Consider the following 13827-nt stretch of genomic DNA (forward strand, 5'->3'; position numbering starts at 1 on the left):
TATCACGATTTTATCACAATTTGTTTTTACATTGACACTAATTTGCATGTTTCTGTGTAAATGACGTCAGGTAGCCTGCTCTGTCACCTCTCAAAAACTATCAGTAGATTTTAAAGGCAAACAACAACTCTGATAACGTGCACTCAGTATTAGATTTCAATAAACATGAAAATTTAAATAACAATTACAGAACAAAATAAAGTTTTATTTCAAATAGGTTAAAAAGAAGACTAATGTAGTTCTGTAAAGTATTATTCAACAGTCATTTAAACAGACTGAAGTGTGCCTCCTAAGGTTAAACAATAAATACAGTATTGAGATTTAAGTAACTCTTAAAGTTCAATGTGATTTAGAACAAATGATCAAACTTTAATGGGAATCATATCTAAGGACAAACGGAGCTGCTGCTGTCAGCTCTGTCCACCGTTTACTAGAGTCCTCATATGGAGCCTCTTCATCAAATGCCTGCGTTATTGTTTGGTGACGTCATTAGCTGTTGCCTCTGTCTGCATCTGATGTACACACGTGGCCCTCCCACTGCACACACACACACACACACACACACACACACACACACACACACACACAGGTGTAGAAGAGCTGCTGACGGCACAACAGCAGCGAACCTGAATATAACGAGCTGGTAATGTTTAGAGAGGTGGCGCGTACGCGCTCGTAGCATTAGAATACACGCGGCCCTTCCACTGCGACACACGTCGCGCGCACACACAGAAGACGCGCCGCTGCTGCCGGCAGAAACAGCACCGAACATAAAGGTGGAGTTCATTTTAGGGACCAGATGCTCCGTTCTCTTTTCGTTTTCAGCCGTAGCTTCCTAACAGGGAGGCTGTCACTGGTTGGTCGTGTTCACATTAAGAGCACTGAGAGTTGGACGAGTGAAAAAACTCATGCGTCTGCGCGAACATAGAACTGCAATTAATAGAACGTGCTCTATGGACGATAAAACGATCTGTCCGTTCTGGTAGATCGTAGATCATTTATCGTCAAATCGCACAGCCCTACCTGCAAGTAAAAGTAACTGATAAACAACAGTCAAAGCAGCTCAGTAAGAGAAGCAGTTAGCTCATACAAATGACCATAACTTGCAGCATGCAAAAATTACAAAGGCATTATGAATATAAAATCCAGCATGTCAGCATGCAAAAAATTAAATGTTCAGAAACTCACCTTTTTCTGGTACCACACCACAGCATCTTTTACTTTGGAAGCCATTTACATTTCCCTTCTCCCCGCCTAGGGCATCTTAGACTGGAAACACACAGCGAGAGAGAGAGAGCGGCATGAGTGACAGAGTAATGAGGAGTCAGAGGAGGACTGAGGGTTATACCTGGTAGGCAGGTGTGTCTTGACATCTGACGAAGGGAAGGAGTGGGAGGAACACACACACACACACACAGACACACACACACACACACAGAACCCCGTCCAGACAAACATGCACAAACACTCACACACATTAGTAATAAGTCACTAGTCACTTTTGGTCTCCCTTGACACCCTTCTTATAACATAAACAAACACAATCCAGGTTGGGAATAATTATTACTCTTAACCATGGTAGTTAGAGCTTCTTCACAATCAAAAGACACAAAAACACACATTTATGTGGAAGGCTTAGGGTATGGCATATTTGAATACCTTGCAGTGATTTGGGTGTGTGAGCAGGAAAACAAGCTGAGAGACAAACACACCCAACAAACACACAGTTTGAAATGATGAGCGCAAATGACAAGGCATGCTGACACAACTGAACCCTACCCAAACACACATATGTTTATAACAACAAAAGTGTCAAAATGCATTTACTGTCTGTTGATCCCACTCCTATAAAGCTCTCTAATTGTTTAAAATCTATAGGTCAAATCTGGACGAGCAACAAGAACAAACATCTAAAAAAGAAACCCTTTTCAGTTGATTACCAATGTTTAGGTCATAAATTTACACTCTGGAGGCAACACACAACTCTAAATGTTTCCCTGAGTTGACATTAGGCCTGCATGCATGTCAGTGTTACAGTCAGTGTGTTATTACAGTAAGCTGTAACAGGATCGTCAGCTGATGGAGGTGATGTGAGCTCGTTACGGTAAAAAAACCACAAGTTGAACAGGATCCACTTTAGTAAGTCTGAGCTTCAAAGTCAATTGACACTGAGAATAACAAAAAAGTGAGACTGCAGACGATTACAGCATTATTTTTTGCCAAGGTTATTGCTTTTTATCAGCTTAACATGCATTTCTGACTTGTTTATAACGCTTTGTTAACATGTGTGGTATTGAAATGTGGCTTATTACCCCCTTTCATTGAGTGTTAATGCCTGGGTCACAGTGGTAGCAGGGGAAGATAGGAAGTAGATGCGGTTAATAAGAAGCTATAAAGAGGAAAACATGGAGGCTTCGTGGTTAGCCGCTCTGCTCCTTTCTCCTCTGTCCGTGTCAGCCTCTCTTCCTTCCTGCTCTGTCTTTCAGCCTCTTTGCATCTCTTTTCTGTTACATAAGTGCAGTGTTATCCTGCTGTGTGAGTGGGATGGACAGAGGGCACCGGCTGCAGGCCAGACTGACTCAGAGGGTGTACAGCAGGAGGAGCTTTCAGTTTTTCAGTTTCATCAGTTTAGGAAACAAACTCACAAACGAGGCAAATGCAGCTTTTTGGACCACTTGAGGCTGGTTAAAAAAAAAAAAATCAAGCCAGCTTGACAGCTGAAATAAACAAGTTACAGCCAAATATAAAAAAGGTCGTAGAAGTGTTGTGACATCCGTGCACCTAAACTCCTAATCTTCACTAAACACAAAGACAGCAAACAGTGGCATAGAAACTCCACTGGTGACTAGCACTTGCAGGTGTAATTACAGAAGCATGTTACCATTTCCCCTCTGTTGTTCTAACTTGTCCACTCGAGAATTTGTTTTTTAAAGTGTCCCAGTAAAGACAGCCTGATTTGCATGTGAAGGCTTGCCTGTGCTGTCAGCAGGTCAACCCCACACATATTTTACTTAAAGTGAATTCCACCATCTTTGTTTCCGAAGCGTTACTTCTAAAACATTTTGTGCTAAGCTGTAAAGGAGTGAGAGTCCGTTCTCCCACAATTAGCATCATAGTACAGGACCTTTTGAGAGCAACATAGCGTATCTGTCAAGTAGCAAACCACAACACACACTATGATAAAATCTCCACATCAAACTGTAGAGTACTGGTGTAAGTGTGTGTGTCAGAGTCCTTATGCTCAAAGCTGTGGTGGAGTGAGTCCAAGCTCAGTGTGTCAAGGATGTGAGAACGTGAAGTTCAAAATGTTCTACCCAAACCAAGTGTGAATGTTTTTTTTTTGCTTTTTTTACACATCAAGAGTGCACACAAACACACACGGCTAACCACAAGCTGACTCATGCACCGAGAGGAATCCAGCTCCTGTACCTGTAAATGCTGCATGCATGCTGCTCATAAATTTGCAGGGGTGTAGGTTTCACAGTGTGTGTGTGTACGAAGGCAAAAGACACTTTTAGTAACAGGAAGAAAGTCTCGTTCTAGCCGTTGTCTACGATTACAATCGTCACTCACGTCTCCCTTCATTTCTGCAACACAGAACATGTGAGGACGATCACAACCAATGATTAATCTGCTGTTTGAGTTATTGATCTTTCAGTTCCTGCAATTAATGCTGTATCATTTTAACATAATGAGGTAATGTGATCCTATAATGTATGTGACCTAGTCACTGAAGTAAACTATAAAAGCAGTTTATCATCTAATCCCTGCAGAGCAACAACAAACCCTCTATATAAAACTGATCAGCTTCAACAACAAAATAACAACCAAGACCAACAACGATAAAACCACATTTATCCAGACTAGATGAACCTAAGGGACTGACATCCTGTCATTAGTGGAGTTTGAGACAAGCGATGTTTTTCACTCTCTTAGCAACTAGACCACAAATCCTTTCCTCATGCAGAGGCAGCGATAAGAAAAAACCGGGTGGATCCTCGCTGTGGAAAGCCTTTAAAAGCCCTCAGTGAGACACCAACAACAATGCATAGCCATTATCAGGCAAAGACAGCAAACAGAGATGCATATTATTGCCCAACACGCAGGATTAGGTGTAAACTGACGCATTATTATTCATGGTGGAAAACATAACAAGAAGAAATAGTTCTTTCATAACATGTATTTTTTCCACAACCACACATTTGCAGCATTCCCAAAATACACTGTGGTTTCCTGAAGGGTATTTAAGGGAACAGAACCCAGACAACAGATGCACATACAGACATTATACTTATATGGTCACAAAGAGCACAATCCAGACACAATCAAAAAGAAGAAAAAGGCAGAGTTGTACCCTGCATTTCAATAAAATTTAGGATCATTTCAGCTTTTAAATGTATCTTTCTTCATGTTATTTATCACAGAAACTCTGGTCACTGCAAACTTGTATCGACAAGAGAGCTTCACCCACAAACGCACCCCATTACAAAGCTCTCAAAGAATTTGACAACTACGATAACAACACATGCACACACACAATGTCTGCAGCCCCAAGGCTTGCCAAATCTGTCTGACCAGTGGTCTGTCTGAACTGACCCATTTACAAAGAGAGAGGGAGAGAGAGGGAGAGAGAGAGGCAGCAAGTCAAGTTAGACAGTGTGAGTTATGTAGGCCAGTTTATGCGAAGGCTCTCAACCACATGACTGTGCATATGTGTGTATGTGTCTATGCATAAGCAGGAAACGGTTGAGCGTAGGTAGCAACATGTCTCTTGCTTTTGTGTGAAAGTCAGTGTGAATGTATGTGCGTGTGAGAGAGACCTCCATGTTCCCTTTGATGGAGCAGAAAAAAAAGCACTATGCAGATTATTGTCTGCATTGATTGACATTTAAATCCAACATAAAAATGTATCAGATCAAGTTTTAATAATTAAGGATAGACCATCCTTCCCTATCATCATCGGTGTCTGGAGGATCAGATTTGTAGCTCTGTGAGTCGCCATCTTGTCTTCAACCATCGCAAGATGTTAAGGAGTAAAACCTGCGAACTCTTCCTCTCTGAAAACTCACAAGTATCACTTTCAGCAGCAATGTGTGAGCATGTTAGTCTCTCAGTATTCTGGTACTTTCCTAAAACTAGACAAATACACACATAGTGAGGGCGGGGTTCTTATTAAAGTGTGTCTGTGACAGTGTCTGATGGAAAGTGGGTGTGTGAGAACGATGTGGAGAACTTTTTAATTGTGCCTCATAATATCTTCAAGAAGTGGTTATACAACCTGCTCTCCTCCTCTGACACTTCACCACTGTTCTGTGTCGCATTAGACACAGACTGACACACACAGACACACACTTGCTCTTTTACTAACGTCTCATATTGTTTTATATTACGTAATAGCAGCAGTGTCATTTAATCTTTTGTCAAGTTCAGTAACACACACAAAAAAACAGCATTAAATATTGTTTAATATTAGCCTGTGCAATATGTACAAACAGATGTCAGGTCATTGCAATAGGATGCAGTGTGGAGATGTATGTTTTTTCGATGGGTGGCCACAAGTTATTATCAAAACAAGTAGAACTGTGAAGCGCAACTAGTATGCAATGAGAGACCAACCATTGGCCTCTAATGTTCTCGAATGATTAAAAACTAAATGTATTAGTTTCAGAAAGGGTTTCAATTAGTGAACTCTGCCACACTTCACATTTCAGCCGACTTTGTGCCTCGAGCATCGACTTCTATGACCTTTCAATGTTGTGTGACCTGGGTTTTTCCTTTTAGACCTCAAGTATTCTACAGAAGAGGCTTGAGCACAGCAGAGCACATCAAAGACAAATTAAGGTCAGTTCATGAGCGCAACTGTATATGTTCCTATCTGCAGAGATTGCTGGTTTGAAACGAGCCACAACAGGGCTTCAGTTTAATAAGACCATTAGGTCAAGTAACCAGTTGTATATGTGGATAGCTGCAAAACTAAATCCACTCAAACACATTTGCGCCTTGTTCTGTAGAACGCTGCATAGAACAGTGGCTGTAAAAGAAAATTGTAATTTTGCTTGTTTACATGTGAACACAAAACAAATTTTGACCTGTAGAAGCCGGTGCTGGTGGTCAGATAAGGTTAGACAGTCCTGAGCATTTACAAACAAACTGTCAGCAGTGTTATGTGTCTCCAGGATGTCTAATGAAAACATGAGCAGAAGAGGAGACCTCCTTCATGAGTCTGGTAACTCGTGATGTGTAACACTAGCTGCTCTCTCTCTATCTTGGTGCTCCATTTTTTATGACGGGAGCAGGTTACCTCTCTGAGCTGGGCAAGGGTGCACGTGTGTGTGCGCGTGTGCTATGCAGTGTGTATTTGCATGTCTACAGGAAATATGAAGCTGCTCAATTGATGGTGATGGGTCAAAGGTGTCAGGGGGGGTTTAAGGGAGAGATGGGGATCAAGTTTATTCACCATGTAGGGTGATTCCCTAACAATCTCAAGTGACACCAAACACTTGACACACAGACACACACACACGGCTCAATGAGTGCACAGTGACACATTTGTCAAATGAACTCTCTTCTTTAATATAAAAACATCAAAACAAACTCATTAGAATTCACTAGAAACCTTCTGGCAGCAGTCATGTGAGAAAATCGGACTTCAAACTGCAAGACAAGTCAACCATAATTTCTGCCATGCCACAGATTCATCTGATCAGCCTTGTGACCTCCGTCAAGCTAAACGTCAAAGACAACCAATTAGGCTAATATCCATCCAGCCTCGGGAAAAAAAGAGAGATCAATCTGGGGTTAAAAAGTCACGTTCCTCATCAGGATAACCTGCAGCATGTGTTTAAGCTGTGTTGATCAATCTTAAACTTCTAAAACCTTTACTACATGATATGGACAGTGTATAAAATAACATTCAAAACTCCCAGACTATGTTGTCTGAGTGATTACAGAAGCTGTCCTCCCTTCTGTTTTTGATTATGTTGATGTCATTTACAGGCACGCTTAAGCTTGTTACATTCTCCACGAGAACAGAGAACTCGCTCCACAGGTGGCACGGAGGTACCATACTCCGCGAGAAGTGTGTGCATACGGCCCTCCCACCCAGCACACGTCACACAGAAAAGGTTGACAATGCAATTGTATTGCAAATTGTGAGCACAGTCGTAGTTACCTGGCCTAACAAGCTGATAACGCTCAGGGAAGAGGGCGTATGGCATGACAATAGATAGAAGATCAGTGTAGTGTGAATTTAATTCTGTGAACGGTGTGAGGTCATATTTATTCAGAAGGTTGAAGCCTTGCTTTCACTTATTATAAGTGTACTTAGAGAAACTCCAACTGTCTGTTTGATGGCAGGTGGTAGGGCAGGTTCTTCACTAAGTGTACGGTCAGTGTTTCAGTCCCTAATATCCCTACATGGGAACTGTTCTGTCGCAGGCTGCAAACGCTTTCAGCAATCACACAGTATGGTACTTTTCTCTAGGAATCAGATTCTTGTTTTAAATGACTCGCATCTACTTTTAATTTAAACTCTTATTCCGATATCGAAGTGATTCTTAAATTAAGACAAAAATAGGTGCCCTTATATGTCTGTCTGGGTCACTGACACCAAGATTTGCAGATTCAGAAGAACCAAACAAATGAAAACGGAATAAAATTTAATGCAAAACAATCCTGCTAGAAGTCATTAACACAGAATGGTAACATAGAAACTATGTTTGTGGCTAGTTGTTGAACCGGAAACCAGCAACCACAGACAAACTGGAAGAACTTACACACACACACACTACTGCTGCTGACTGTAGACTATCTTCACTTCACAGTCCAGTCTGCACACACACACGTTTAAAAAAATGTGTTTGCTTCTGGTGTGCACAACTCAAGAGGGAAGTATGTTTTTTTTTAAGCAGTCTCACATTTCTTCATCTGTCTCTTTCTTAGTGAACATGAACTGCTGTCCAAGCAAAAAGCAGGCACTTCCTACGTATATGTGTGTATGTGTATATATATATATACACGTGTGTGTGTGTGTCTATATGTGTGCATGTTTGTGTAGGTAGGCAGCTGACGCCCTCACAGCAACAGGACAAGGGTGTTGAAGCATGCAGCAGACAAAAACAGTCTGTGTGGAGTTTGTGGAGGCTGCTGGCTAGTAAACACACAAAAAATTCACACACAGACACACACACACAGGGCTCACCTCTGGTTGGGCCGTGGAGCTGACTAATGTTGCGTCCTCACAGCCAAATTAAGGCAGGAGCTGAACATTTGAGAAACAGAAGAAGCGGAGACAGTTCAGAGTGCGTTCGAGCAGGGACAATCACACTTCAGACCGAGTAACAAGCACTTTAAGAAACAGAGGATTCTTTGTGGTCATTCAGACCAATGACTGTATCAACTTTCTAAGGTTTTCAATGTCGTCCTGAGCATGCTGTAATTGTGCCATTTCTAACACCTCAATTTAACCGAATGAGAGCAGGAATGGCTTGTCCTAATACACCTTTCTAAAAATAACCCACAGACCTTGAAAGACTTGAAATGCGACAAATTGATGATGAAAGCTAATACCTTGTCTTTCTGCTTTCCATTGTGTTCAGACTATTGATTCAGGAACACGTTTAAAAAGTAAATGGAATTAGTTTTTATCATGTACAATAATAATACATTAATGTGAAGTCTTAAATGTCCATGTGACACCTACTGCAGATGGCACACAAGCTGAATAAATTGATCTGATAGTAATATATTAAAGAGCGATTGTCTCAAACAGGATGTCCATTGCCTGTTGGAAACCGCCAGTCTTCTTACTTGTTGTCACTGCCTGCCTCTTCTCTGCTTTCCAAGCGAGTTCATCTGGAATGATCGCATTAATGCAATCAATCACAGCCTCCTCACTTCTCCTGCAGCACAGCCGAACCAGTATAATAGAGCTCGTCTGGTGACCTTTCTCTGTGACCTTTCTGCTCACAGTCAATACTGCGGTGGCTATTTTTCTATGAGTTATACCCCCCCCCTCACAGTGCATCCCGCAGCTGTAACACAAGATGATATGGCAGTCTAGTGTGTGATGTAACTACATTGCAGCTGATGATGTAACCAGCTCTGCAGGCAGATTCAAGCTGCGCACACAAAAGGCAACACATCGTCTGAGAAAAAGTAGAGGGAGCAGCAGTGTGTGGATGCTACAAGGTCACAAAACACACACCACTGTGCACTGATTTCAATGCAGCAAGTGACACCTCTAAAGATAGACAAGTACCACTGGCCCAGCAGGCAATCAATCACTGCCTTTAAATCCTTGTGCATTGTGTATTTCCATACGCTATGTGTGTGTGTGTGTGTGTGTGTGTGTGTGTGTGTGTGTCAGTGCAGGTATGTGGTAAGAGCACATCACTAAATCCCATGTATGAGTACACAGCAGCTGGGTGTAACACACATGCAGAAAAGGTGATATCAGCGCTCAGCTCTCTTCTGTCAGCAACTGGTAAACAGATTGTTGCTTTGCACACATTTGCAAGTGTTCTAGTGTCAAGTGCCTTGCTGAAGGGCACAACAGAGCACCTCCAAAGGATTTAAAACTAGCTCTATGACATGCAGAAATAATAATAACACATCTGAGGTGAGCTTTGTTGTTAGGCAACAGTAATGTTCCTAAAGTTTCATTTTTAGAAACAGTAGTCCTTAGTCCTGCTTTACATGTCTAACCAGCATACGTGACCACATGCAAGTTTAACAACATGTTCACTCAAGGCTGGAATTTAAACACAACAGCAGGCGTCACATGTGATTTGATCTGCTCTGGTGCTTCAGTATACAAGTTCATATACCGACTAATAACAGATATAGGTTTTGTGTGAGGTTAAACTGAGGGGCCAGAGGCAAATGTGGGTGACAGTGTCAGTCAGACGGTGGAACAGACAGAGAGGCTCGATGGTAAACATGTTGGATAATCAGACAGCCTGCCAAACTGTGAGCCCGACCGCCTGCTGAGGCCTGCCACAGTTCCCCCTCAGTGACACAAGATAATTGTAATAAAAATTAGGGATAGTGGAGTGGAAATGAAGCTTAAATGATTAGGCAATAGTTAATAATTATATATGATCATAAGCTTTGGATTTTGAACTCATTTTACTTCTTGATCAAGACTCAAGAAAATGATCGGCGCAGTTTAATCTGTTATGCAGAGTCATCCAGGAAATGGATTAGTCAATCTGACTAGTCACCACAGGTCTGCTGGAAGATGAGCAACCCGGTTGGTCTAAAAACCTTCCTGTTGCACATTGTTTTTGAGTTTATGAATTTCCACAACTGCCTGGAAATTAACCCAGAAATAACCTGTCAGCATCAGTTGAAAAACATCTAGACACAACAAAAGTCTCATCCTGGTTTTGATCATGCATAAGTTATAGCCTTCACATGAAACAACAGCACTGCTGTCAGAAAGGCTGATTTCTGTAAAAGTACTCAAAAATACAATAAAATGAGAAAAGAAATCCTTATTTATCAAAGCAAGACCTTATCCAGTCTTGTGTAAACCAGAATACGATTAACTAACTTCACGTTCAGGTTGCAATTTCTTTGAAACATTGACAACAATAACACACAATCAGACAGCCTAAGCAAAGTCAACACGTTTAAATGTATGCAGATATTTTACCTTAAAGATTAATGTTCATGTTGAAATCTGGTTATTTATAGTATGTAGGAAGCATGCCTATACATTCAAAATAAACATGTAACAGTTAATTACTTAAAAGAGTGAAAATGGTGGGGGTAGATGTTTGTTATGGTGCATATATAGTTAAAGTAAAGTACAGGCTATTTTTTATAAGATGTATGTTTGTTGAAGGAGATTTTCGGCATATGAGTAACAGTCCAGAAGAGGACATAACCCGTGCAGCGCTGTTATTACAGCTAATTTTGTAGCTAGCTAGCATGTACTTGGATTTTCATGGTTCAACACACACAGACAGTTCTTCTCCTCCTCCTTCAAATTCTGCTGCTGTTAGCTTATGACATGCTACACGGTTAGCTGTGAGCTACCGGCGGGCACAAAGAGCCCACACAGCTGACTTTACCACTGAAACCCTGATTACTGCTGTCCAAACGCTCCATGCAGCTGCTCAGTCTTACCTCCTCAACTGCGACGGCTGCTCCGATTCTCCACACAGAGCTAAGCTGTGCGTTAAACGTTATTTAGACTGAAGTGAGCTGTACCCATTGTCTACAGGAGATGCTGAGAGCGTCTGCTCACCGATGTTTGAAGCATTTTAGCTTTTCCCTTTCTGTCGCTCACTGTAAAAATACTACTCTAGTCCCCGCCACCGTAAGCTATCGTATAAAGGCGACATTGCATTTTTTTCAAACCAGTAAGCCTAATCGACGACAAATAAGCCGAAAAGAAGGCTCGGCCGTTATATATCACCCAAACGAAGAAGATAAAAGCAAATAATAAGATCACAAATGCCACTGTTTCATGCAGCAGCACAGAAAAATAACTGTAATCTCAACCACATAGAGAAATAGACGGAACTTTACTCACCTCTAGTGGACATTTAACGCCACTACAGGAAAGAGTCACAACATTATTGCGCCTTTGCAACAATCTTTACGCTTAGACCCCAGCGTGATGGACGTCAAACCAAAGTGACGTACACAAAATCCCAACCAATAGCCTCTCATGGTGGCCAAGATGGGCGGGACAAGCAGGAGCAGATAACGGACCCAAAATCCCTCCGTCTGCTATTGATAACCGTCACGATTGTTTGTAATTATTGTCAGAAACATTATGTAAATATTAATATGTGGCACACAAGGAGAAGATGTTGACCACCCATCTACTAAAACAGTAAAGTAAGTGTAAAAACGTTTTAAATTAACCGATAAGCAAAATGCTACTATGTTGTAATAGCTAGCTGCCTTTGCTAACTAACCAAACAATGAATGAAAAACAGCAATTCATAGAAGTTGTAGCTATTATTAGCCACATTGTGTTTAATGTTGTTAGCGTTAGTAGAACTGGCATGTATTTTAATGGTTATTCTAATTAGATATCTGCTCTTTTTTGTAGCAGTTCATGCTAAAATGACATTCATCATCACTTTCTTACCTCTTGTGTTTTTCTGTGTCTTCTGTAGGATCTGTGTGTCTCCTCCTCTGTGTGTGTCTCCTCCTCTGTGTGTGTCCAGTCAGTGAGATGTCTCTGGCTCAGAGGGTTTTATTGACCTGGGTCTTCACCCTGGTTTTCCTCATCATGCTGGTGCTCAAACTGGATGGGAAGGTAACAGCTTTATTGTCCTATTTAGCCACCAATTTAGTATTTTTCTTAAGCTAATTAACTGTAAATTTTGTGGCTGTATTTAATCTGTATGTACTGTTTGTCTCTAACCTCATAGTAGTCTGTGGGTGAAATTGTTTTTGTGTGACTTTCCATCTTCTTTTTCATCTCCTCTCTCCAGGTGCAGTGGAATTGGTTCCTCATCTTCCTCCCGGTCTGGGTCTTTGACGGCATCCTTATCCTCATGCTTGCCATCAAGATGGCTGGCCGTTGCAAGCCTGGGTACGACCCACGCAACGGCTCACCAGACCTTCGGCTGCGTACCTGGTACCTGACGGCCATGCTGCTGAAGCTGGGCTTCTGCCTGACACTGTGCGCCAAGCTGGAGAAACTGGCTGATGTGAAGTTGACGCTTGTGTGCATTCCGCTGTGGACCATGTTGCTGGGAGCGCTGGTGGAACTGGGGCTGAACATTTTTCCTGAACGAAGAGAGGCTTAACACAACAAATCGTCATCTCAGCCTATAAGTGCAGGAAACTTTGTGTAGAAGTGAAACTCATAGGTGTTCAGATGTCAGTGGCAGAGCTGGGATCTGCTGTCCAAGGGGTGATAGATGAGTTTATGGCCTGATGTAGCAAGAGATACAGCTCTTGCTGTCATGCAGAAAGTTTGAAGTGGCAAAAATATTCACCTGATTAAGCACCTTAAGATCACTACCTCTTCTCTCAAGACAGAGCTCATTGATTGCCATTTTGACAGGGATGATGTCATCATCACTTTGTCGAAGTGCATCAACTTCTACAAAAAAGGGATCCATATGTGGCATAAATGTAGGAAGAGACTTAAGCATTAGGCCACAAACTTATCAGTCACCCCTCATGTGTGTCAAAGAAGCTGCTAGTGAATCAGTTTATTTGTTGCTTAAAAAAAGCATTTTCTTAAAATACGGGAGCAACTGTATCTGTGAGACTACTGTGAATCAAACACTGGAAAAAAAATTTCATTCCATTCATTAGTTCATTATTCATTAGTTCAGTATTGTTTTATTTTTACTGTATGTTGTATGCAACAACAGCAGCTTGTGTAAAAGTGTACAGTTTTCTTCTTTCCTGAGTTATTGTGACCAATTTTCACCAACTTAGCACAAGTCAGGCTGCAGGCACACAAAGGAATGGAATACTTAAGGTCTCTTTTGTACTAAATCATCATGGGCCCTTGGCCTCATGTCCAGAGGCCAAAGTTCGAGTTCCAAACTCTTCCTGTGTACTAACATTTGGATCACAATCTCTGCATTGTGTGTGTGTTCAAATGAATTTAATAACATTCTTGCTGCTTATTAGGTTTAATTATTAGGCTGCTTCCACACAGAGCTCATCAGAAGGCAGTGTTTGGTGGTGTTATGTAAGGTCAAAGTTTTATTTAGTGCCACTGATTGATTAAAATACACAATATTTTGCACTACATTGAACAGAACATGTTTTGAAATTGCACGCATGTGTCGTAATTATAATAAATGACTGATTTACATACGTCTTATGTGCCCATTTTAG

At 41.4% G+C, this 13827-nt stretch overlaps 2 protein-coding genes across 5 annotated transcripts in view; one reads left to right on the forward strand and one right to left on the reverse strand.

The window, feature by feature from the left end:
- Positions 1–11319, reverse strand: part of LOC114451721 (putative homeodomain transcription factor 2) — a 29623-nt gene extending 18304 nt beyond the window's left edge. For 2 of the 4 annotated variants that reach the window (XM_028430550.1, XM_028430533.1), the window contains exons 1-3: positions 11134–11319; positions 8201–8260; positions 1189–1269 (exon numbers count right to left, since the gene is read on the reverse strand). In XM_028430550.1, the coding sequence (XP_028286351.1) occupies positions 1189–1233 (45 nt within the window). In that variant the 5' untranslated portion in view covers positions 1234–1269; positions 8201–8260; positions 11134–11319. The remainder of the gene's footprint in view (positions 1–1188; positions 1270–8200; positions 8261–11133) is intronic. The other 2 variants (XM_028430559.1, XM_028430541.1) reach the window with 2 other exon arrangements.
- Positions 11320–11702: 383 nt separating this feature from the next.
- On the forward strand, positions 11703–13266 carry LOC114431763 (transmembrane protein 60-like). The gene is made up of 3 exons (XM_028399378.1): positions 11703–11853; positions 12138–12280; positions 12459–13266. The coding sequence occupies exons 2-3, from the start codon at positions 12197–12199 to the stop codon at positions 12774–12776; spliced, it is 402 nt and encodes a 133-aa protein (XP_028255179.1). The 5' UTR covers positions 11703–11853; positions 12138–12196; the 3' UTR covers positions 12777–13266.
- Positions 13267–13827: the final 561 nt, after the last annotated feature.

Source organism: Parambassis ranga, chromosome 2 (assembly GCF_900634625.1).
Source record: "Parambassis ranga chromosome 2, fParRan2.1, whole genome shotgun sequence".
Lineage (NCBI taxonomy): Eukaryota > Metazoa > Chordata > Actinopteri > Ambassidae > Parambassis > Parambassis ranga.

Bases quoted from the DNA above. Each gene is read 5' to 3' on its own strand.
- LOC114431763 (XM_028399378.1), top strand. From the start codon at position 12,197: ATGTCTCTGGCTCAGAGGGTTTTATTGACCTGGGTCTTCACCCTGGTT. The intron at 12,281-12,458 runs GTAACAGCTTTA...TCCTCTCTCCAG, and splicing joins TGCTCAAACTGGATGGGAAG to GTGCAGTGGAATTGGTTCCT.